The sequence below is a fragment of the Euprymna scolopes genome, chromosome 2, assembly GCF_053919585.1.
Source record: "Euprymna scolopes isolate OS-2025 chromosome 2, ASM5391958v1, whole genome shotgun sequence".
Taxonomy (NCBI): domain Eukaryota; kingdom Metazoa; phylum Mollusca; class Cephalopoda; order Sepiida; family Sepiolidae; genus Euprymna; species Euprymna scolopes.
Window position 1 is genome coordinate 204198142 of NC_136483.1, and position 27414 is coordinate 204225555.

Genomic DNA, 27414 nt, shown 5'->3' on the forward strand with positions numbered 1-27414 from the left:
TCCATGATATGAAGAAATGTTAGTTTTAAAAAATGGGGGATCACTTTTCTATAAAAATTTCACGTAAAATGAGTACCCACTTTATGGCCATCGTTTTTTTAGGGCGCTTTCTTTTTAACAAATAAAAGCGAAGAGAATGAGTATAGCCACCTTTATGTTGGGGTTGGGAGTCAATGTACAATGAACACAGTTTAACGTAAAATGAGCACCCCCTTTCAAAAAGTGTAAACAGAATTTTTGTTGGGGAGAGGGGGTCAACGGTGGGTGCTCATTTTACGTTTAGTTGTGTTCATTCCTACATTAAAGAGGCACTTCGCCTTGTTGGAGGCGATAATGTAATTTTTTTTAAAAAATTGCTCGTTGCCTATGTAAAAAAAAAATAAATAAAATTGGCCATAAAGTGGGTGGTCATTTTAGGTTAAATTATCCCCCCTTTTTACACTAACATCTCTTTATATCTTGGAAACTACTAGTTTGCCGTAATTTTAAACGTTAGTTTCGTTTTCAGCATCCCCGAAAACCTATAAAAGTGGTAATTTAAAAGAATTTTTCGAGGGTGGACTAATTCGGCACATTTACCTTATTTTTTTATTTTATTGTTTTTTGCCATGTAATTTTCTTTTCTTTTTTGTATCAAGTCAAACATGGTACGATTTTCTTTTAAATTATTTCTTTAGTTTAAGTACGTGAACGTCATTTTCGACCTGAAGACATACAGCTGAGAACTTATTTGACATAATTAAACGTGTAATAATTAGCTTAGAAAATATAGGGTTTAAGGTATTATCTGTTATAACAGATAATAATGCAATAAATAAAAAAGCTATGTCTTTCTTTTGTAGCCCATCAAAGCTTTCATTTGTATATCCCCATCCAGTTATAACGTCTAGTCCTCTTTTCTTATTATTTGACTCTGCATATATTAAAACGAATTAAAAACAATTGGTTTGGCCAAAAAGATCAACGTAAATGCATGATGTTCCCAAAGTTTTGTTATAATGGAAATCATGAATTAGATAACATCCAAAGTGCTCCATTTTCTAGTTTACATAAACTTTATGCCCTAGAATCTCAATCACTTGTGAAATATTGCTATAAGTTGACTTCAAAAGCTCTTTCTCCGACTACTTTTGAAAGGCAAAATGTTAATTTGGTTTTGCAAATTTTCAACGAATATACTATTCAAGGTTTGCTAACCTTAGGAAAACAGGAATGCTTGCCAAATTATGCAGAAATCGCAGAATACATTCAAATATTTTATGTTTGGTGGACAATACTGAATGTGAAAACACCATATAAAGGTTGTCGACTTCGTAATAAATATGCTAATCCACTTACATTAAATAGTGATAATTATAGTCCTAAATGTGTTCTGTGACTGGTTAGAAACTTGGAATAGCATTCCTGGAAGAACTGGTAAGTTAACGAAGGAAACATATACTGCTTTGCACCATACTACTTACGCAATTTTAGACTTGACTAAATAGTGTATAAATGTAGTGAACATGGTGTATATATTACCAGGAAAGTTTCAGACAGATAACCTTGAGGCAAGGTTTGGCCAGTATCGACAACTTAGTGGAGATCAGTATAATATATCGATACGTCAGGTGTATGAATGTGAAAAAAACTCAGAATGTTGTCAGTTTTAAAATTGAGCTTACCAATTAATAATCGAACTATTGAATTGAAAAATTTAAAAGAAACTAACTGGGATGAAATGATAAGGGAGCAAGAGTTACATGTTTATAAATTTAACATAGATGTAACAGAAGATGATGTTAATCAATGCAAGGAAGTACTTTCTGTTATATTATACTTAGCAGGTTATTGCTGTCATGCAGTTTTCAAAATACTAAATGCAATAGCTGCAAAAATTTAATATATGGGAAAGAGGCTGTTAAAGAAATAGTTGAATTAAACAGCTACTTTCAGGGTATTAACAGAGGTTCTCTGTTATACCCAAATGATATAACTAATAATTTTGTCTTATATAATTATATAGTTATAAACAAATTTACAAAATGCGATTCTTTTTTACATTCGATTCATCAGAGAAAATTAGCCATGTACATAACTTTAAAGATTTTGGCTGATCAAAATCGATTATTTCATGTTGACTCTTGTGATGAGGGTCACACTATTCAGCAAATTGAAAAAATGCTGGTATGGACTTCATCGAATTCCCTTTTAAACAATTTTTGTCGCAAAGAGAATGACAATATTAGTAAAAAAAAATATCAGAAAAAGAAAAATTCAAACTTTGAATTAAATTCTACAACAGATTTTTGAAAAGTTTTAACATTCAATGTTTGAAATATTTCTACCTTAGTAACTTTGTTTATACTAACATTTGTTTGAATCTAATTTTTAACTTATTGTTTGTTATTCAGTGAAACTTATTTATTGTTCGTTATTCAGTTAAACCAATTTACTGTTCGTTTTTTGGTTAAACTAATTTATTGTTCGTTTTTCAGTTAAACTAATTTATTGTTCGTTTTTTAGTTAAACTAATTTATCGTTTGCTTTTCAGTTTTGATTTTTAAAATATTGATTTTTTTTTATTAAAAAAATATTTATTGTTCATTTTTATTTATTTCTATTGAATAAACTTCAGTTACATACAAATCAAATCGTATTCCTTTTCTTTTTAAACTTTTTAACAACTTTTCTCCCTTTCAATTCGTTTTTATTATTAATATTTTTATTATTAATATTGGATGAGTTTCAGTACAAAGTATCATGTTTATCTTTTTTAATCCAATTTTGAAGTTTTCTAACGCTTTCTGTAAACGTCTGCTCATTATGGACAGTCTGTGTTCCACTTATCTTGTTTGCTAGGACCTATGGCGATGACGTCATTTTTCAGCTAACAGGCCATCTGTGACAATGGTCACGGTTCAATCCTTGTTTTATCTGATATCATTTTCATTTAACTAATTCCCTTTTATTTTTAACTTACATGAAAAGGTGACACATATTTTGAAATTAAACCTGATTCATATTTTGAAATTTAAACGGTTGCATATTTTGAAATTTAAACGGATTTATATTTTGAAATTTAAACGGATGCATATTTTGAATTTTAAACGGATTCATATTTTGAAATTTAAACGGATGCATATTTTGAATTTTAAACGGATTCATATTTTGAAATTTAAACGGATGCATATTTTGAATTTAAACGGATGGATATTTTGAATTTTAAACGGATGCATATTTTGAAATTTAAACGAATGCATATTTGGAAATTTAAACTGATGCATATTTTGAAATTTAAACGAATGCATATTTGGAAATTTAAACAGATGCATATTTTGAAATTTAAACGAATGCATATTTTGAATTTTAAACGATGCATATTTTGAAATGTAAACGGATGTATATTTGGAAATTTAAACTAATGCAGATTTTGAAATTTAAACTAATGCATAATTGGAAATTTATACTAATGCATATTTGGAAATTTATACTAATGCATATTTTGAAATTTAAACTGATGCGTATTTTGAAATTTAAACGGATGCATATTTCGAAATTAAAACTGATGCCTATTTTAAAAATCTAATTGACGGAGGTCATCTAATGTTTGAATCATTTTAATCATTTTTATCCAAACATTGAAATGCTTCCCGTATTTAAAATAATACTTTTAAAATATTTATATTTATGAAGATCGTTCCCTACCTCGTTAACGCCGTACTCGGCGTATTGAACCAACGTGTGGGCAGTTGTAGTATCTCCTTCAACCACAGACTGTAAATAACAAAGAAAAGTAGCAAAACTAAAAACGATTGTTTTAGCATAGTTCACTTATTTTAAAAAAATTTATTCTAAAGAAAAGTTGAAGAAATAAAACCGTGGTTATAATAATAATTTTGTTGTTTTTAACAAAAATGACTATTTATGATAAATAAAATTGAAGTATAAAAAATGACTATTTATGATAAATAAAATTGAAGTATAGAAAAAATGACTATTTATGATAAATAAAATTGAAGTATAAAAAAATGACTATTTATGATAAATAAAATTGAAGTATAGAAAAAAATGACTATTTATGATAAATAAAATTGAAGTATAAAAAAATGACTATTTATGATAAATAAAATTGAAGTATAGAAAAAATGACTATTTATGATAAATAAAATTGAAGTATAAAAAAATGACTATTTATGATAAATAAAATTGAAGTATAGAAAAAATGACTATGATAAATAAAATTGAAGTATAAAAAAAAGGACTACTTATGATAAAGAAAATTGAAGTATAGAAAAAATGACTATTTATGATAAATAAAATTGAAGTATAGGAGAAAATGACTATTTATGATAAATAAAATTGAAGTATAGAAAAAATGACTATTTATGATAAATAAAATTGAAGTATAGAAAAAATGACTATTTATGATAAATAAAATTGAAGTATAGGAGAAAATGACTATTTATGATAAATAAAATTGAAGTATAGGAGAAAATGACTATTTATGATAAATAAAATTGAAGTATAAAAAAATGACTATTTATGATAAATAAAATTGAAGTATACAAAAAATGACTATGATAAATAAAATTGAAGTATAAAAAAAATGACTATTTATGATAAAGAAAATTGAAGTATAGAAAAAATGACTATTTATGATAAATAAAATTGAAGTATAGGAGAAAATGACTATTTATGATAAATAAAATTGAAGTATAGGAGAAAATGACTATTTATGATAAATAAAATTGAAGTATAGGAGAAAATGACTATTTATGATAAATAAAATTGAAGTTTAAAAAAATGACTATTTATGATAAATAAAATTGAAGTATAGAAAAAATGACTATGATAAATAAAATTGAAGTATAAAAAAAATGACTATTTATGATAAAGAAAATTGAAGTATAGAAAAAATGACTATTTATGATAAATAAAATTGAAGTATAGGAGAAAATGACTATTTATGATAAATAAAATTGAAGTATAGAAAAAATGACTATTTATGATAAATAAAATTGAAGTATAGAAAAAATGACTATTTATGATAAATAAAATTGAAGTATAGGAGAAAATGACTATTTATGATAAATAAAATTGAAGTATAGGAGAAAATGACTATTTATGATAAATAAAATTGAAGTATAGAAAAATGATTATTTATGATAAATAAAATTTAAGTATAGAAAAAATGACTATTTATGATAAATAAAATTGAAGTATAGAAAAAATGACTAATTATGATAAATAAAATTGAAGTATAGAAAAAATGACTATTTATGATAAATAAAATTGAAGTATAGAAAAAATGATTATTTATGATAAATAAAATTGAAGTATAGAAAAAATGATTATTTATGATAAATAAAATTGAAGTATAGAAAAATGATTATTTATGATAAATAAAATTGAAGTATAGAAAAAATGACTATTTATGATAAATAAAATTGAAGTATAGAAAAAATGACTATTTATGATAAATAAAATTGAAGTATAGAAAAAATGATTATTTATGATAAATAAAATTGAAGTATAGAAAAAATGACTATTTATGATAAATAAAATTGAAGTATAGAAAAATGATTATTTATGATAAATAAAATTGAAGTATAGAAAAAATGACTATTTATGATAAATAAAATTGAAGTATAGAAAAAATGACTATTTATGATAAATAAAATTGAAGTATAGAAAAAATGACTATTTATGATAAATAAAATTGAAGTATAGAAAAAATGATTATTTATGATAAATAAAATTGAAGTATAGAAAAAATGACTATTTATGATAAATAAAATTGAAGTATAGGAGAAAATGACTATTTATGATAAATAAAATTGAAGTATAGAAAAATGATTGTTTATGATAAATAAAATTTAAGTATAGAAAAAATGACTATTTATGATAAATAAAATTGAAGTATAGAAAAAAATGACTATTTATGATAAATAAAATTGAAGTATAGAAAAATGACTATTTATGATAAATAAAATTGAAGTATAGAAAAAAATGACTATTTATGATAAATAAAATTGAAGTATAGAAAAAATGACTATTTATGATAAATAAAATTGAAGTATAGAAAAAATGATTATTTATGATAAATAAAATTGAAGTATAGAAAAAATGACTATTTATGATAAATAAAATTGAAGTATAGGAGAAAATGACTATTTATGATAAATAAAATTGAAGTATAGAAAAAATGATTATTTATGATAAATAAAATTGAATTATAGAAAAAAATGACTATGAAAAATTAAATTGAAGTATAGAAAAAATGTCTATTTATGATAAAAAAAATTGAAGTATAGAAAAAATGACTATTTATGATAAATAAAATTGAATTATAGAAAAAAATGACTATGAAAAATAAAATTGAAGTATCGAAAAAAATGACTATTTATGATAAATAAAATTAAAGTATAGAAAAAAATGACTATTTATGATAAATAAAATTGAAATATAGAAAAAAATGACTATTTATGATAAATAAAATTGAAATATAGAAAAAAATGACTATTTATGATAAATAAAATTGAAGTATAGAAAAAATGACTATTTATGATAAATAAAATTGAAGTATAAAAAAATGACTATTTATGATAAATAAAATTGAAGTATAGAAAAAAATGACTATTTATGATAAATAAAATTGAAGTATAAAAAAATGACTATTTATGATAAATAAAATTGAAGTATAGAAAAAATGACTATTTATGATAAATAAAATTGAAGTATAAAAAAATGACTATTTATGATAAATAAAATTGAAGTATAGAAAAAATGACTATGATAAATAAAATTGAAGTATAAAAAAAAGGACTACTTATGATAAAGAAAATTGAAGTATAGAAAAAATGACTATTTATGATAAATAAAATTGAAGTATAGGAGAAAATGACTATTTATGATAAATAAAATTGAAGTATAGAAAAAATGACTATTTATGATAAATAAAATTGAAGTATAGAAAAAATGACTATTTATGATAAATAAAATTGAAGTATAGGAGAAAATGACTATTTATGATAAATAAAATTGAAGTATAGGAGAAAATGACTATTTATGATAAATAAAATTGAAGTATAAAAAAATGACTATTTATGATAAATAAAATTGAAGTATACAAAAAATGACTATGATAAATAAAATTGAAGTATAAAAAAAATGACTATTTATGATAAAGAAAATTGAAGTATAGAAAAAATGACTATTTATGATAAATAAAATTGAAGTATAGGAGAAAATGACTATTTATGATAAATAAAATTGAAGTATAGGAGAAAATGACTATTTATGATAAATAAAATTGAAGTATAGGAGAAAATGACTATTTATGATAAATAAAATTGAAGTTTAAAAAAATGACTATTTATGATAAATAAAATTGAAGTATAGAAAAAATGACTATGATAAATAAAATTGAAGTATAAAAAAAATGACTATTTATGATAAAGAAAATTGAAGTATAGAAAAAATGACTATTTATGATAAATAAAATTGAAGTATAGGAGAAAATGACTATTTATGATAAATAAAATTGAAGTATAGAAAAAATGACTATTTATGATAAATAAAATTGAAGTATAGAAAAAATGACTATTTATGATAAATAAAATTGAAGTATAGGAGAAAATGACTATTTATGATAAATAAAATTGAAGTATAGGAGAAAATGACTATTTATGATAAATAAAATTGAAGTATAGAAAAATGATTATTTATGATAAATAAAATTTAAGTATAGAAAAAATGACTATTTATGATAAATAAAATTGAAGTATAGAAAAAATGACTAATTATGATAAATAAAATTGAAGTATAGAAAAAATGACTATTTATGATAAATAAAATTGAAGTATAGAAAAAATGATTATTTATGATAAATAAAATTGAAGTATAGAAAAAATGATTATTTATGATAAATAAAATTGAAGTATAGAAAAATGATTATTTATGATAAATAAAATTGAAGTATAGAAAAAATGACTATTTATGATAAATAAAATTGAAGTATAGAAAAAATGACTATTTATGATAAATAAAATTGAAGTATAGAAAAAATGATTATTTATGATAAATAAAATTGAAGTATAGAAAAAATGACTATTTATGATAAATAAAATTGAAGTATAGAAAAATGATTATTTATGATAAATAAAATTGAAGTATAGAAAAAATGACTATTTATGATAAATAAAATTGAAGTATAGAAAAAATGACTATTTATGATAAATAAAATTGAAGTATAGAAAAAATGACTATTTATGATAAATAAAATTGAAGTATAGAAAAAATGATTATTTATGATAAATAAAATTGAAGTATAGAAAAAATGACTATTTATGATAAATAAAATTGAAGTATAGGAGAAAATGACTATTTATGATAAATAAAATTGAAGTATAGAAAAATGATTGTTTATGATAAATAAAATTTAAGTATAGAAAAAATGACTATTTATGATAAATAAAATTGAAGTATAGAAAAAAATGACTATTTATGATAAATAAAATTGAAGTATAGAAAAATGACTATTTATGATAAATAAAATTGAAGTATAGAAAAAAATGACTATTTATGATAAATAAAATTGAAGTATAGAAAAAATGACTATTTATGATAAATAAAATTGAAGTATAGAAAAAATGATTATTTATGATAAATAAAATTGAAGTATAGAAAAAATGACTATTTATGATAAATAAAATTGAAGTATAGGAGAAAATGACTATTTATGATAAATAAAATTGAAGTATAGAAAAAATGATTATTTATGATAAATAAAATTGAATTATAGAAAAAAATGACTATGAAAAATTAAATTGAAGTATAGAAAAAATGTCTATTTATGATAAAAAAAATTGAAGTATAGAAAAAATGACTATTTATGATAAATAAAATTGAATTATAGAAAAAAATGACTATGAAAAATAAAATTGAAGTATCGAAAAAAATGACTATTTATGATAAATAAAATTAAAGTATAGAAAAAAATGACTATTTATGATAAATAAAATTGAAATATAGAAAAAAATGACTATTTATGATAAATAAAATTGAAATATAGAAAAAAATGACTATTTATGATAAATAAAATTGAAGTATAGAAAAAAATGACTATGATAAATAAAATTGAAGTATAGAAAAAAATGACTATTTATGATAAATAAAATTGAAATATAGAAAAAATGACTATTTATGATAAATAAAATTGAAATATAGAAAAAAATTACTATTTATGATAAATAAAATTGAAGTATGGAAAAAATGACTATTTATGATAAATAAAATTGAAGTATAAAAAAAATGACTATTTATGATAAATAAAATTGAAGTATACAAAAAAATGACTATTTATGATAAATAAAATTGAAGTATGGAAAAAATGACTATTTATGATAAATAAAATTGAAGTATAGAAAAAATGACTCTTTATGATAAATAAAATTGAAGTATAGAAAAAATGACTATTTATGATAATTAAAATTGAAGTATACAAAAAAATGACTATTTATGATAAATAAAATTGAAGTAAAAAAAAATGACTATCTATGATAAATAAAATTGAAGTAAAAAAAAATGACTATTTATGATAAATAAAATTGAAGTATACAAAAAAATGACTATTTATGATAAATAAAATTGAAGTAAAAAAAAATGACTATTTATGATAAATAAAATTGAAGTATACAAAAAATGACTATTTATGATAAATAAAATTAAAGTATAGAAAAAAATGACTATTTATGATAAATAAAATTGAAGTATAGAAAAAATGACTATGATAAATAAAATTGAAGTATAGAAAAAATGACTATTTATGATAAATAAAATTGAATTATAGAAAAAAATGACTATGAAAAATAAAATTGAAGTATCGAAAAAAAATGACTATTTATGATAAATAAAATTGAAGTATAGAAAAGCAACATGGTACATTTTTACAGTGTTATAAAATGACGCGCGAAAGAGCAAGAAAAAGAGATTTTTTTTCTTTCTTGGAGTGTTTTCTCTTCAAAAGTTTATCTTTATTTTAGGCACACAAATGAATCATAATACTTGGTATATAAACTTTAGTTCTAGCTTAATATTACACTTGATATTTTCATGGTTTCAGAATCACATCCAAATTTCTAACAGACAAGATAAACATTGCGTCAAAACTGGTTATGTTCTGTTTTGGAATTTTTTACATCAAGTTGATAATTCAGATTGTTTGGATTATTTAAACAACTGTTCTCGTCTTGGATTCGTAAGCACTCGTCATGTAACGGATAAAGTGCTAAATCAGTTGATAATGACAGTCTTCTCAAGGATGAAATTCAATCCTCAGTTTGGATGATACCAAGAAACAATTACTATTAGGTCGGGAAAAAAGTTATTGCAGAATTTTTCATTTTGATTTCAAATGATGTATCTTCAAATAAGTTTTCGTTATAATACCTTTACTTTACATATTTTAAAAAGCGTTTTGCGCTCTATCGTTCATTTACAGTCGTTTTAAAACAATTTTCTTCTTTTCTTTGACTGCTGAATACAATATGGAAAAAGGCTAATTCGCACAATTTGCTTATTTCAACTCAAGCTAGGCCGAAAAGTTGCGATATCAACGAAGCATTTGGCCAATGAACTACTACTGAGCGGACAGCACAATGGTGGTTTGAGAAATTTAGAGTCTTGAAGATGATGAGCATAGTGGCTTCATGTTGACAACGATCAATTAAGAGTCTTAGTCGAAGCTAATCCACGCATAACTGCTCGAGAACTTGCTTCTGAATTAGACGTAACGTATACGACGATTTCCAACTACTTAAGAGAGATTAGAAAGAGAAAAAGACTTGATAAATGGGTGTCTTACGAATTGAACGACAACCAAAAGAAACGCCGTCATGAAGTGTCATCTTCTTTTCTTTATGCAACAAGAACAACCCGTTTCTCGACCCGGTTGTGACTTGCAATGAAAAATGGGTTCTTTACGACGCTTTGTTAGATGCGACCGAAGCTCCACAACACTTCCCTAAGCCAAAGTTGCACCAAAAAGAAGGTCACGCTGACTGCTTGGTGCGACCGGCCTCATCCATTACAGCTTTTTGAATGCAAGCAAAGCCATTACGGCGGAGAAGTACTGTCAACAAATGGATGAAATGCATCAGAAACGTCCGAAAACACCAAGATTTAGTCAACAGAAAAGGCCCAATTCTTCTCCACGACAATGCTCAATCGCACGTTGTTAAACAGACCATGCAGAAGTTGAACGAATTGGGTTACGAAACTCTGCCTCATCCACCATACTATACAGATCTCTCACCTACTGACTACCACCTTTTCAAGCATCTCGATAACTTTGTTTGAGAAATGCTTCAAAAATCTAAGCGATATCAAAAACGCCTTCAGTGACGTCATCGTGACCAGAACGCAAGATTTTTACCTTACTAGCGTAAATACACTTTGTGTCGGCAAAAATGTATTGATTCTGATGGCGCTTATTTCGACCAATAACTTTTTGTTTGAGTCAAGATATGTTCATCTTAATTTAAAAGTTAACAACAGCAAGAAATTTCTTGACAACTTGATAATTACTTAAAACTTCAACTGAAAATTTAATTGATGGGGTCACTTTTATCCTTGATAAGTTGTGATTTATTAAAAAAATATAGTTTGAATCACGGGTTTGATCTAGGGGAGATGACTAAAAACTCAATTTTCATTACTTGTCTTTGAAAATTGTTTTCATTAATAAAAATTGAAATATTAAAATTACAAGTAAAACCAATGTTATTTACTTACTTGTTATGTCACATTAATTAAAATATTAAAAAATTACAAAAAACGAAAATTAATTATTAATGAAAACAGTTTTCCAAGACAATTAGCAAAAATTGAGTTTTTGGTTATCTCCCCTAGATAAAACCCGAGATTCGAAAAAAAAAAAAAAAGAATAGGTGAGATGAATAAGAACACCCTTACAAATCAAACGATATCGTAGAAACACAATAAAAGGAATTAGTAATTGACTGGTATCCCTTGAAAGCTAATCTGGACTCTTCATAGACTGAATAAAGAAAAAATACCAAGAAATTAATTGTAATACATAATGATTTGCATTCGAAGTTTGGTATTTACAGACTATGGAAAAGGGAGAAAAGGGGAATGCTGATTGACAATCCATCGCAATTATGTTTGAAATAACATTCTCAGGTTTAGAGTGAATCTTACATATCATAGATATTTTGTCTGTCTGTCCGTCCATGAAATACAATGTCTATAAACGTTATAATACATTGCAGAATTTAAACTACTTTTAGAAATGAGAGATATTGCATTAATAGTAAATAAACAAATAAAATATGCCATAACCAGAAATCGAAACCGAAACCCTATCTTTATGACGAATGATATCTTGCATCTGCGTTTCCATTAACTGAGCTATTAATATTTCCCCACAAATATAGATTAAAAATCCATAAAATAAACTTAGCTTTGATGTATCGTCATACATTATGACTTACGTTTCAATAAATTCAAACACAAACGATAAAAAAATAAATGAATATGTAATCATTATTAATAGCATTGGAAATTATTTTAATAGTGCAAAAACAGTTTATTTTGCCTTAAACTGGGTATTAGCGTTAAAAACAAGTTTATATTTAAAGTGATGCTCTGCTTGTGTAATTCTAGTCTTAAAATATGATTTCCGCGTTTTCGTTTTGCAGAAAAAAACTTACAGATCTTGCAAAGTACCATTCAGTTATATAGGACGTGTTGAATTTGTCAAATTTTTTTCCTATCCACACATCACATTCAATATTTCGTGTCGTTCTCTGAAAATAAAAATGAATCGAAATTGATAGTTATTAAACATCATAATACATAGCTAAATCTAGGCATTTTAACTTCCAAAGATTTAAACCTTGAATATATACATATATATATATATATATATATATATATATATATATATATATATATATATATATATATATATATATACTCGGGTTTTTTTTATATTCAAAAGTAATGGACTAATGAATTCAACGAGGTTGTTAGATAGTGCTCAATAAAAAGAGCTGATAATACTTGTTTATTGTTATATAAACATGCTCACATCCCGCTGCTACAAACAGCCACTTGTTTCAATCAAACAACAGATATCATCAGGCAGCGACTTGACTATTCAAAAGTTCAATGAATAATGGATTTTTATTTTAGGTAGGAACTCTTTAGAAGTTGGAGTTAAAAAACTTAAAACACAGGACTTTAATTAAATAAAAAAGTAAAAAGGGAGAGGCAATTTAAATAAAGTTAAAAGATTACAATGGGGAGAGAGTGATTGAGAAGAAAAAAAGGAATAGAGACAGAAATAGAGAAAGAAAATATAGAGAAAACAAAATAGAGAGAAAAAGAAGAGAGAAAATATATACACATATACATACATATACACATACACACACATATACACACATATACATACATATATATATATATATATATATATATACATACATATATATATACATACTTTACTTCCATATATATATATATACATACATACACATATACATACTTCACTTCTCCTCTCCCCCCCTCTCCACATCATATATATATATATATATATATATATGATATGGAGAAGAAAAGAAAAAAAAAAAGAGAAACAAAGGGTTATAATAAAGAGAATAAGAACTAGAAGGAAAAGGAAAGAATAATGAGATCTAGTTAAATAGAGAAAGAGAGAAAGTAAGAATTTGACAGTATATAGAAAAAGAAAAAGAAAAAGAAAAAATCTGCGTGTCAACCAATTTATGAACAATTATACAATTCAGTAATGAAGCATATTATTACAAATACAAACAGAAGATACAATCCAAGCGTCAGAGATGAACGTGTCAAAAAAGGCAGGGAATGCATTCTGCTAGCATATTTATCCTCTTACATACGTCCACGAGTAAAATCAACGCAATTCAAACATACGTCTACCATTAATTAGGCCCTTTATGCTAAATGATATAAGTTTAAAGTTTTCGCGTTTTTATTAGATAAATATATGAATAAAAGAAAAAAATAATGATAAAACAATATTAAAATTATTATTAATAACAATAAACATAATAGTAATGATAATAATAATAATAATAATAATAATAATAATAATAATAATAATAATAAAAACAGAATAAAATTAATATTTATTATCTTTTTAATATAACATATTTAGCCATAAGAGAGGATTAAATAAATTAAATAGGTCCAATAATTATAAATAAAAAACTACTAATATTTATGTATATAAAAAGAATATAATACAAATATATATATATATATAGATATATAACCACACACACACATATATATACCCAAATATACACACACATACACACACATATATATATATACATATATATACATATATACATATACATGCACATAAGTAAAGGTGTAACTATACTATTAAGTTGGAAGTTTAAGCTATTTAAGTATAGATATAAAGTCATATTAAATCACAAAATAATACATTCAATACCAGATTACTAATAACACAGATACAAGTACACTTACCTATAAATATATTCAGGCAAAAGAAGTAATTAAATCAACGAAATACTCAAAAATAGCGACGCACAGGTAGATAGTACCCTAATTAAAAATAATAAGATACATATGTATATACTCACAGAGAACCAACCGACATACTAATAAGCATATATATATATATACATATACATATATATATATATATATATATATATATATATACATATATATACATATACATATATATACATATATATACACATATACATATATATAATCTTATGTATACACATACATACAAAAAATACACAAATATATGCACACAATCATATACTAATACACAACAACGCACACACACATATATATACTCACACATAAATATGTATAATTTACATAAATTATATATATAGAAATACATAAGAATACAAATAATTTGGCAAAGGTACAGATAGATGCATACACACATAGAAACATACAAATGGATTGAATAAACATGGGAGGGTATACCAAATAATATAGAAATATATAGATCTAAGTACACACGGTCATAAAATAAATACATAGACACATACATATACACATAGACACACATGTATATAAGATAGGAGAAGTAAAGAATGAAATCAGGAGAGGAGAAAGTATATTAATAGAATATTAATAAATTATAGAAATCAGTGACAATTTTTAATTTATTTAAATTTTATATCTAAACTAAATTACTTAAAAGATGGGTTTTATAATGTTTGCAATTAATTGAATTTTCGTGCTTCTTATTTAATAATTTATCTCTTTCTCTAAAAGTAAGTATAAATAATTTCTCATAAAGACATAGGTAGCAAGGCGAGTTTAAAGATGAACAGGTTTTCGCTTTCTTTAAAATTTTCCAATTTACTATTGGGGAGTAACCTTGCTCTACTAGTTCATTGTAATATTTAGACAAGGAAGTTCTATTTTTGTACTCATTATTTTCAAAAGAGCACTTGTGACCGGTAAATCTTTCTTTAAAATTGTTATTTGTCATTCCTATTTAATATTTTTTTTCATTCGGATTTTCCTTAGTAGAAATAGTTGCTTGGTACACTACAGAAGTAATTTGACAATTTCCTTTAAGAGGGCATTTTGATTTAATTCTACAGTTACAACTTTCGGTAGCAATGGGTGTGCTATTTTTGTTTAATATTTTGTTATTATGTTTTTTAATTATTTTTTCAAGGTTTTCATTACAACTATAACTAAGTTTTATTGTATTTTTATTGAAAATTTTATGTAGTATGTTATTAATAGGGAAGTGCTTTTTAATTAGGTTTAAGAATTTCATTCCTAGATTTGTTTTAAGTTTCAGATTAAAAGGGGGATTGTACCACAGGATTTTTCTCTTACGGTTTCTATTTGTATTTGTGTTTGGGTGTGTTGGTTCTATGAACTCAATTTGGGTGTTTTTGTATCCACTATCCTTAAGGGCCCTGTTATAGAAATATTTATGTTTATTAAATGTTTCAAGATTGGAAGAATTGTCACTGATTCTTTTACTAATGGATTTGGGGATATGCCTAATGATAGATTTTGGGTGATTTGATAGGGGGTGTACATAAATTGGGTTTGAGTTTTCCTTCCTATATGGTTGGTAGATGCCTTTCCTTAAATCAAAGTTCACATCCAAAAAATTTACAGTTTTAACATCTGATATAATATCCACTTTTAATTTAATTCTACGGAATTCATTTAAGATAATCTTTTTGGTTCTTTCACATTTAGGGCCGTTGGATTCCTTGATGATCATCAGTCCATCATCACGATACAAGCCTATATCCATGACATTGATGTCTTTGGTTAAGTTGTATAGTATGAATAGACCTACTAAGTCTGTCATTTCAGCCGAATCCAAAGACCCCATGGAAATGTCAAACAGGTCATTTTGATCTTTTTTCAACCACTGATCATTTCCACTAATTAATGTAGTATTTCTACATGTCCGTATAATTTCAATTTCAGTGTCTTTTATATCAGACAGGAGTTTAGCAAACTCCATCACCTCTTCGAATAGTTCCTTAGATATGGAGGGATAGTAATTCACAATATCGAATTGTAAGAAAGTACAATTCTTTTTATTATGTATATTGGAAAACCATTTAATGGTATCCGCTGTGTTAATCCATAGATTTAGCTTATATGTTGATTTAATTTGATAGTTAACTCTTTCTAGTATATTTTTACTTAATTTACCTATTTCGGGTTTCGTAGGATTAATTAACCTAGTTGTAGGTTTATTTTCAAAATTTATCTTATGGTCTTTAAGCAAAATATATGACTGTTTTTTTTTGTAAAATTCCCACTCTATTACTAATTTTAAGTTTGTCAGTTATTTCTTTACTATCCTTGTCAATTTTTTTGCAAATATCTATATTTGATTTTTTGTAATTTTTTGTAATATTTTCTTTAATAAGCTTGTTACTACATAAGATTATATATATGTATATGTGTATATATATGTATATATATGTATATGTATATATATGTATATATATATATATATATATATATATATATATATATATATATATATATATATATATATGTATATGTATATATATATATATGCTTATTAGTATGTCGGTTGGTTCTCTGTGAGTATATACATATGTATCTTATTATTTTTAATTAGGGTACTATCTACCTGTGCGTCGCTATTTTTGAGTATTTCGTTGATTTAATTACTTCTTTTGCCTGAATATATTTATAGGTAAGTGTACTTGTATCTGTGTTATTAGTAATCTGGTATTGAATGTATTATTTTGTGATTTAATATGACTTTATATCTATACTTAAATAGCTTAAACTTCCAACTTAATAGTATAGTTACACCTTTACTTATGTGCATGTATATGTATATATGTATATATATGTATATATATATATGTGTGTGTATGTGTGTGTATATTTGGGTATATATATGTGTGTGTGTGGTTATATATCTATATATATATATATATTTGTATTATATTCTTTTTATATACATAAATATTAGTAGTTTTTTATTTATAATTATTGGACCTATTTAATTTATTTAATCCTCTCTTATGGCTAAATATGTTATATTAAAAAGATAATAAATATTAATTTTATTCTGTTTTTATTATTATTATTATTATTATTATTATTATTATTATTATTATTATTATTATCATTACTATTATGTTTATTGTTATTAATAATAATTTTAATATTGTTTTATCATTATTTTTTTCTTTTATTCATATATTTATCTAATAAAAACGCGAAAACTTTAAACTTATATCATTTAGCATAAAGGGCCTAATTAATGGTAGACGTATGTTTGAATTGCGTTGATTTTACTCGTGGACGTATGTAAGAGGATAAATATGCTAGCAGAATGCATTCCCTGCCTTTTTTGACACGTTCATCTCTGACGCTTGGATTGTATCTTCTGTTTGTATTTGTAATAATATGCTTCATTACTGAATTGTATAATTGTTCATAAATTGGTTGACACGCAGATTTTTTCTTTTTCTTTTTCTTTTTCTATATACTGTCAAATTCTTACTTTCTCTCTTTCTCTATTTAACTAGATCTCATTATTCTTTCCTTTTCCTTCTAGTTCTTATTCTCTTTATTATAACCCTTTGTTTCTTTTTTCTTTTCTTCTCCATATCATATATATATATATATATATATATATGATGTGGAGAGGGGGGGAGAGGAGAAGTGAAGTATGTATATGTGTATGTATGTATATATATATATATGGAAGTAAAGTATGTATATATATATGTATGTATATATATATATATATATATGTATGTATATGTGTGTATATGTGTGTGTATGTGTATATGTATGTATATGTGTATATATTTTCTCTCTTCTTTTTCTCTCTATTTTGTTTTCTCTATATTTTCTTTCTCTATTTCTGTCTCTATTCCTCTTTTTCTTCTCAATCACTCTCTCCCCATTGTAATCTTTTAACTTTATTTAAATTGCCTCTCCCTTTTTACTTTTTTATTTAATTAAAGTCCTGTGTTTTAAGTTTTTTAACTCCAACTTCTAAAGAGTTCCTACCTAAAATAAAAATCCATTATTCATTGAACTTTTGAATAGTCAAGTCGCTGCCTGATGATATCTGTTGTTTGATTGAAACAAGTGGCTGTTTGTAGCAGCGGGATGTGAGCATGTTTATATAACAATAAACAAGTATATATATATATATATATATATATATATATATATATATATATATATATTAGTGGTGGGACGATTCCAAAATTCTTCCAGATTCCGATCCAATTACCGATTCCGTTCTAAATTTACGACTCCGAATCCGATTCTTTTAATATTTTGTAAATATTTAATTAGAGACTTGCTGGTTTTTTTTTTTGTTTTTTTTTTGTTTTGTTTATGTTTTTTTTTTCTTTTTCGTAAATTTTTAAATTATTACATAAATCCCCTGGTAATTTCCAGGTATATTTTTCTTAAATGTTTTCCTTGTAATGTATTTCAAATTGAAAGACAAGAAAAGGTTTATTTTGATTTTAAACAAAGCCAAATTGTATCAATTCGTTGTTAGTATACAACATGCTACTTGAAAGTTTTCATAAACAGTTGAAAGTAGTCGACGATTGGTAGGGAAAATGAGAAAACGATGTAAGAACAAAGTATTAACAACGTTACGAACGAATTTCCAAATAATAATGTTACTATTTTGAAAACCATTTTTAACATGGAGATGGCGTTGGGCTTCGTTAACCATTATGTGCCTTCCTTCTATGAATGTTTAAATTTTATTTTAATTATATAAATTTGGTGGGTTATTAAATTGATTTGCTTTGCTGTAAAAAAACAAAACAAAAACGAGATGCAAATAACAACTAGGAGGACCTGTGGAAATTCCACAGAGGACTCACTCATATGTAATATATTGATGTTGGTATTCCTGGCGTAAATAGAGATGCTCTGATATTTTTGTACGATCAAATCCTTTGTTATTCCCCTCTATTGGTTAATATTTCGTATAGCTAATGGCAGGGCGATTCTTAAACCATGGTTAGGCTGACTTTTACTTTATCTCCTTTTGATCTATTTTAAATAGGTGTTACTCACTTTCTGAATGTGCCGAATTAGTAGGTGAACTTATTATAATACCTGCGTGTTTGGAATCGTTTTCTATTTTGTATTTTTTTCTATTTGGTTAAGTTTACTTTTTAGATATTTATTGTATTTTAATTTTCTTTTGAATGTTATCCTGAAGTAGACTTTATTCTATGCATACACTTGTTCGCTATTTCAATTCAACACTTAATAGGTTCGGGGGGGGGGTACAAGTTTAGAATGTCAACCTTCTCATTCTGACATAATCTACACAGGTCGTTTCAATTTCTACATGTACTGGCCTGTTATACAATTTAGCACTATTGGCGATCGCTACTTTATTTGAGGTCTTATTAATGAGTCAATAGTGCTGCTTTCATTCAGCGTTTCTTGTAATAATAACTATGGTTTATAGTTGTAATATATTGTTTTAAAATCTAGGAAGGTCATAAGCATGTACTATTTTTTGTGAGTTAAGATTTATTTGGCAAATATTGTGGCTTGTTGAACTTTTGATCAGGCATTTATCTTATAGTCGACAAAATACACGAGTTCTACAATTACCGCCTTTATCTACTGTATTAATGTTTTGTTTCAATTCGGATGAGTGCTATTATGATTTAGGTTAGTACTGCTTATAGAGGTTATATTTTTGTCCGTCTTCGTTTCATTAGTATTATTGTTGCTGTTTTAGTCACATTTTTATGCATTTTCATATCATTTTTCGTCACTGTTTTCATTTAGTATTTTGTTATTGCGTGCTTTATTTATCCTTTCTAAGTTTTCACTTTAGGTTAGTTTTCACGTTAGGTAAATTTACGTTATTTTTAAAGAATATTTTATGCGATTGGTTTTCGATCATCATCGCCATATCGTATGAAAACAAAGATTCTATTGGCATTGGTTTCACCGATGTTTTTCCTTGTCAGAATTTATTCTAGAAGATATCGAATTCTTGTGGTAGGAACCATGAGATCGTTGCCAACATTCTAAGTTTTCACTTTTGTGGAACGAACTGTATTCGAACTTGAAACGCTCAGGTTATCAGTCTGTGTCATTAACAACTAGGCCACCATCACCTCCCAGTGGTTTTCGGTTTTCGATGAGATTTATAAATTGCTTGCCTAATTTGTTTTTTAACATCTGATTATAGGGCGCTGTATACCAGATTATATTTCATTTTGTTCTATTTTTACTTTTATTTTTGTATCCTGTTGCTTATTCGATTTTGATGTAATGATAGCCAAATTCTGTAGTTCTGTGTTATAAATATTGTTTAACTTCTTCAATACAGTTTCGTTAGTAGATTTTTTGCTAGGTCTACGTTCAATAGAATTAGCAATTTGTTTTATGGTTGATAGTCATGATCACACTTTGGGTTTACGTATATTGAATGGGCGTTATTCTTTTAAATATGGCTTGCAAGTATTATCGTAAGTATTTCTGAACTGTGTTTCTCGCTTTATATGATATTTCAAAGGTTATAGGCATTTATGTTTTTGCTGCCATTTCACTGTTTCTCGCTTTATTGCAGGATTTAAAAATACAGTTTAAAGGTAATAAAACCATAATTTTGCTTATCAAACTTTTGGCCTTCAAGCCAAGATCAAAGTGTAGTATCTGTTCTGATACTACACTTCAATTTTTGTTCTCGGTTAGTGAAGGAGAAATCCTTCACGACTGAGACAATTTTCATTTTTGTTCCTTTTCTCCACATTAAAAAACGGCCCTGATGTCTAACTCTGCCCTGGTGGGAGGGGGCAAAGTAAATAAGAACAATATGAATGAAGCCGTAATATTATAGACCTTATTGCTGACCTTACATAATAAATTCGATAATAAAAATCCTTTGCGAGCACACGGTAATCCTTGGTTGTTTGATAGAAACACATTCTCGAAATCGATGTAGTCATGCTACATCCACATGAAAATAAAAGCGATGAATAAAGAGAAAGATTAAACAAAAACATTAAATATTAAAATGGTCAACTTGCAATTCCTTGGTAGAAATGGTTCTTCAGTTGGAAAAATTCTTGAGGGTTGGTCATCCTCACGTGTCGAGTATCCACTTTTTGCACATCCGTGGGAAGCTGGCTAATCGGGCGAACCGTACAATTTCCAAGGGTCATGTCAATATTATAAGAAACCCCTAAAATAATAATGTAATATACAAACAGACTGAATTTATTTTCATCTATAAGAATGTGGAAGACACATGTCTGTCTGTGTGTCGGCTCCACTTCCGCTAACTAACTAACCTTGAAGGCAATATTGACGCCATTGAGTTAAATGGTTGTCAATGAGAAAGTTCAAATTACAACATAATAGGTTTTACTGTCTGGAGTTTACTCTTATATCAAATTCAATCACAGAGGTTATACATAAAATCCTTAAAAACTCTATTGATGGAAGCTTCAGGTCACCAGAAGGATGTCTTGAAGTTTGATAGATCGTCTACGTTGTTGTTTATACAACTTTTCTCATATAAACAATTGTTTTTATGTACTAATGAATCGCCGTTTCTCAAAGCGCAGAGACCACCCATTGATAAAGATTAATGAGTTCGTCAGTTGGACGGAAATACAACACCGTGATGATTGGTTACAAGGGTTAAAAATGGACAAAATCTACCACTAGTCTCTCCCTCTTACACAAGGTTCAAAACGAGTCTCCAATAGTAACCTGCACGTTCATCCAAACTCCGACCTCTGAATTTACAACTACCTTAGTGGAATATGCTCTAACGTACTCGTAACACTTGTACCCTATTGACGTAAAATACTTCCCCCGACGAACCCGACAACAAAATGTCTACGCATTCATTATAGAGATTCCTAGATACCAGAAAGCTTTATACTTTAATAGTTTATTCACTCGAGCTGCTATATTTTAGAATTCCCTCTTTTCTTTGCATCCTTAACTCTACAAATATGCAAGAATTTAAATTCCTGAGTTCGACAGAAATATTTCTAAGTTCGACAAGAAACAGCTGAAGAAGGTCGGAGTTTACATCGACTGAAGCGTTGTGAAAATGACACTCAAGATGAGAGCAGTAGTCCAATGAATCCAAATAATACGAATAATCAATCCTCGTCTAAAAAATTCAGAAACGCCTTTCTCACCTTATTAACTATACAAAACATAAAAACTGTGTTTATTCTTTGAATCTTTCACGAACAATAAAACGATTTTATCTAAAATATAATTATATATAATTGTTTCTTTTAAATTCAAATCCATAAAAATAATTAACCAAATTGTGAAAGTAAAAACATAACTAAAAGTAAATACTAATAGATAAATCACATAGAAGGGATCAACAAATGTTAATGAAATTAACACACACTCATCAAGTTTTGGCAGACGAATTTACGACGTAAAAGATGCATATTATAATGTTTTGATCGCTATCGCTAAGAGAGAAAAGATGGAAACTGAAATGAAAATCGAAATTAAAAACGAAATAACACACGAAAGAGTACATGTTTTGGTACTGGTCGCGGTAAGAGTTCCCTGCCGAACACCCTAAAAAAACAATGACTTCTCCCCGCGCAGGCGCAAAGGACATGTTTTAGTTGCCATAGTAACAAAACTTTTTATCGACATTGTTTTACTGTTTATGAATATTGAAATAAAATACATTACTACACATTAATAATATCTCACTTTTAATCACTTTTATCGACTTTTTAAAACTTTTTTTTTTACTCTTTTTAAGTGACAACGTTAATGTTTATGAATATTGAAATAAAATACATTACTACACATTTATTAATAATATCTCACTTTTAATCACTTTTATCGACTTTTTAAAACTTTTTTTTTACTCTTTTTAAATGACAACGTTAATGTTTATGAATATTGAAATAAAATATTTATTAATATCTTTCTTTTTTTTTACTGTTTATGTGTCAATTTTATCGACTTTTTCTTTTCTTATATTGAAATATTATATATATGAAATACTGAAATTATTCTTATATTGAATATTGAAATAAAAGACATTACTACACATTTATTAATAATATCTTCTTGAATATTAAAATAATTTCCCAACTTTTTTTCATTTCTATGTGTGTTTAGTTTTGTGTGTTGAATGAAACTTTTTTTTTTTTTTCATTACAACAATAGTTATCGACCCCGGTTCTTTGGCTGACAAACGACATCTGTCGGCGGTTCTTGAAATTTACTTACCACAAAATGGTGATAGAATAATAAATTTACTTACGCTTAATCAATGTTATTTTCTTTTTTAAATAGCATTTTCTTTTTAAATGACGACGTTTTTACTGTTTATGAATATTAAAAGAAAAATAATTACTAAACATTTATTAATAAGAAAATGGGTGCTAGTGCACTTATGATCCGCGCTATATTTTAAATCGTATTTCTAAGCTTAAAGTTTAATGTTATTTTCGTGCTGAAATAACGTTATTATTTAAAAAGCCATTCTTAACATGGGGAGGGTGCAAATTCGCCTAAAAAAGTAGAATCTCATTTTACGGAATTAGCTAAGAGTGTTAATTTACAATAACACCTATGGCACCATTGGCACTTCTGCATGTCAGTAACATGAAGCGAATGCGTGTAATTTAGTTTCAAGAACCGCCGACAGATGTCGTTTGTCAGCCAAAGAACCGGGGTCGATAACTATTGTTGTAATGAAAACAAAAAAAAAGTTTCATTCAACACACAAAACTAAAAACACATAGAAATGAAAAAAGTTGGGAAATTATTTTAATATTCATTTTAAGAAAATGTTATTAAAAAAGAAAAAGTCGATAAAAGTGAGACATAAACAGTAAAACAGTAAAAAAAAAAGAAGATATTATTAATAAATGTGTAAAACGTAGTCATTTAAAACAGAAAAGAAAAAGTCGATAAAAGTGACACAAACAGTAAAACACTAAAACAGTAAAAAAGAAGAAGATATTATTAATAAATGTGTAGTAATGTCTTTTATTTCAATATTCAATATAAGAATAATTTCAATATTTCATATATATAATATTTCAATATAAGAAAAGAAAAAGTCAATAAAATTGACACATAAACAGTAAAAAAAAAAAAAAGATATTAATAAATGTGTAGTAATGTATTTTATTTCAATATTCATAAACAGTAAAACAATGTCGATAAAAAGTTTTGTTACTATGGCAACTAAAACATGTCCTTTGCGCCTGCGCGGAGAGAAGTCATTGTTTTTTGAGGGAGTTCGACAGGGAACTCTTACCGCGACCAGTACCCATGTTTTAGTTCAATTTCATCGCCGTTTAACAAGTAAAAACTATCCACGTTAAAATTTTAGGTCGCCTTTGCAATCGTTTCTTATTCTATACTTATAGATCATTGATCGTTATAAGAGAGGAATCGAAAACAATATGAAAAACGAAATTAACGCAAAAACCAGTATATCTTTCAGATGAATATATTTTTTGTAAGACAAAATCAAGCGTTAAAATACATATCATAGTCGCAAACTCAATCAAATTGGTCTAAAATTTATTGTCAAAACAGGAATGATAAACAGAACGAAAAACGAAAGTAGCATACAAACTGATAAGTGGTTTATTAAAAATTTTCGCTGTGAAATAAGACTAACGCAGCGGACAAGTGTTAGAATGTTAAGTCGCCATCATAATTGTTTCTGTTTCTAGACGTATACTAAAAACAGAAATGGTAAACAGGACGAAAAACAAAATTAAAACAAAACCGCTACCGATTAAATATCATCGTTTCTGAAAGGAAAGTAGGGGGGGACACATAAAGATGGTTTGTTTACTTTCAAAACTGAATCAACATAGAGAATTGTTGTAAAAAGAGGAATGGAAACGGAACGAAAAACGAATGCAACGTGCACAAGTTAGAGTTTTGATCGTCACTGTAAACTTTTAGACATATTTTTAAATGATTAATCAGAATCAGAACGAAATAAAAAATAATAAAACTTCCAACCGGATGTTGATTCGTCAGTTCTTACATACGAACTGTGAAAAGCGTCTCTGCACATCGATTTCACACATCCTTCCGGCCAGAAAAAGAAAAATAGATAAAAATTAATCTACTCAATGGAAAGTTTGCGCGACTAAAATAAGATGCGGACAGCCGACATGTCTTCCAGCTGATGGGAAGATATAAAAAGCCGAAGGTTTATGAACCAGGGAGGTGAGAAGAGAAAAACCTAAGAAAGCAAGGGGAAGATACAACCATTGAGCGCGAAGTCAAATTCATTCTCAAAGCTAACAGCCGACAAACACTTTGCTACTGATGACTGATTACTCCTAAAAAGAAGAAAAGAATAAGTACGCCTTACAATTTCCTCTCCGCTTCATTCCAAACATATTACCTTCTATAAAAACTGTTAAAACATTGCTTCACCAAACTTTCGATAACGTTGTTTTTGGTCTTAAACTGCCTATAACGAAGTCTTAATATATTTTTAAAGACTGACGAAATCACTTAAATTCAAAGTTTTAATCAGCTTCGTTCTTGCACTAAAATATTTGGAAACGTTATTACGCACAAAAGCGAACTTTTGAACATTCAAATCAAAATCAAGATTTTATTGTGCATAAAAATATTTCAAGCTTTGAATGTTTCTTGTTTTTATGCTTTATATGGAGTTTATATTGCATGTTATAACACATAAAACTTAGCCATAATAGACACACAAACAAACACCTAAATATTCGTCACATAAAAGAACGATTTTAGGAAATGCTTTAATTGGTTATGTTAGATTTAGAATATATCATTATATTATTTATTGGTGTGTTAGAAATTGAAGACATGTGGTACGGGAGTGAAATTTCAAAGAATCCAGAAATTTATTAATTATTTTACCTCAATTTTTCAAACGAAAAATAAAATACTTAACTGTTATAAGCGAAAGAATATAGTATTTACTATTATAAGTTATACATGTGCTTCTAGTGACGAATAAAGCGTTCACTTTAAATAAATATAATACAGATAACAAAGATGGCATATGAAAAATATTGCTAGACGGATAAAATATTTTATTGAATTAATTAGAGCATATTATTAATCTGAAGAACACGAGTCATATTCCACAAGAAATATTGGCTATCCAGAAGTAGATAGCGATTTGTCAGATTCAAAGCTATCATTTACAAATTTTGGAAAATACACCGGCTTGTCTTTATTATATAGATATCTTATTTACATAATACGATACGCGTGTCGGAGTGGTGTTACTTTTATGGGGGTAAAAATGAAGAACAACCCCACTGTACAGACTAACTAAAGAAGGTTACAAGTAGAATATTATATACATGGCAAGCAAGCTAGAATATGTTTCGCTTTAACGAGCTTATCAAATATTTTACGATGGTCAATTTTATAAGCAAACACTTCTCTTACTCCCAGTTAAAGTTACTCACATCTTATTCTTTAGTGGATTAATCAAATGACATTTACACCAACTACTTACTATCGGCTCTAAATGTTCAATTGTGCGGATGTAGTAGTATGAAGTTAACTTCTCTCTTAGTAACCATACATCGTTGTGTTTACGCTCGGCATATTGTTCCCGAATAAAGATATATCAACAGGTAGAAGACAGGGTCATGTAGACAAATACACGACAAAATAGTGAAATCAACAAACAGTTCGAATAACTTCAACACGGAACAAACCTCTTGGTTTGTGTTTAAGATTTGAGTTCAATTTGCGAAATCTTTGACTTCAATTCACAAAAATCTAACAATATGAAATAAAGAGAACTATTTTTCTGGCAACATTTGCTTCAAGAAAACCTTTTAAAGT

General features: G+C 26.1%; 1 protein-coding gene across 1 annotated transcript in view; it reads right to left on the reverse strand.

The window, feature by feature from the left end:
- Positions 1-27414, reverse strand: part of LOC145302445 (uncharacterized) — a 92582-nt gene that overhangs the window by 16458 nt on the left and 48710 nt on the right. Inside the window, exons 8-10 of the mRNA XM_080144656.1 lie at positions 21621-21775; positions 12717-12812; positions 3688-3756 (exon numbers count right to left, since the gene is read on the reverse strand). Coding sequence (XP_080000782.1) covers positions 3688-3756; positions 12717-12812; positions 21621-21775 — 320 coding nt within the window. The remainder of the gene's footprint in view (positions 1-3687; positions 3757-12716; positions 12813-21620; positions 21776-27414) is intronic.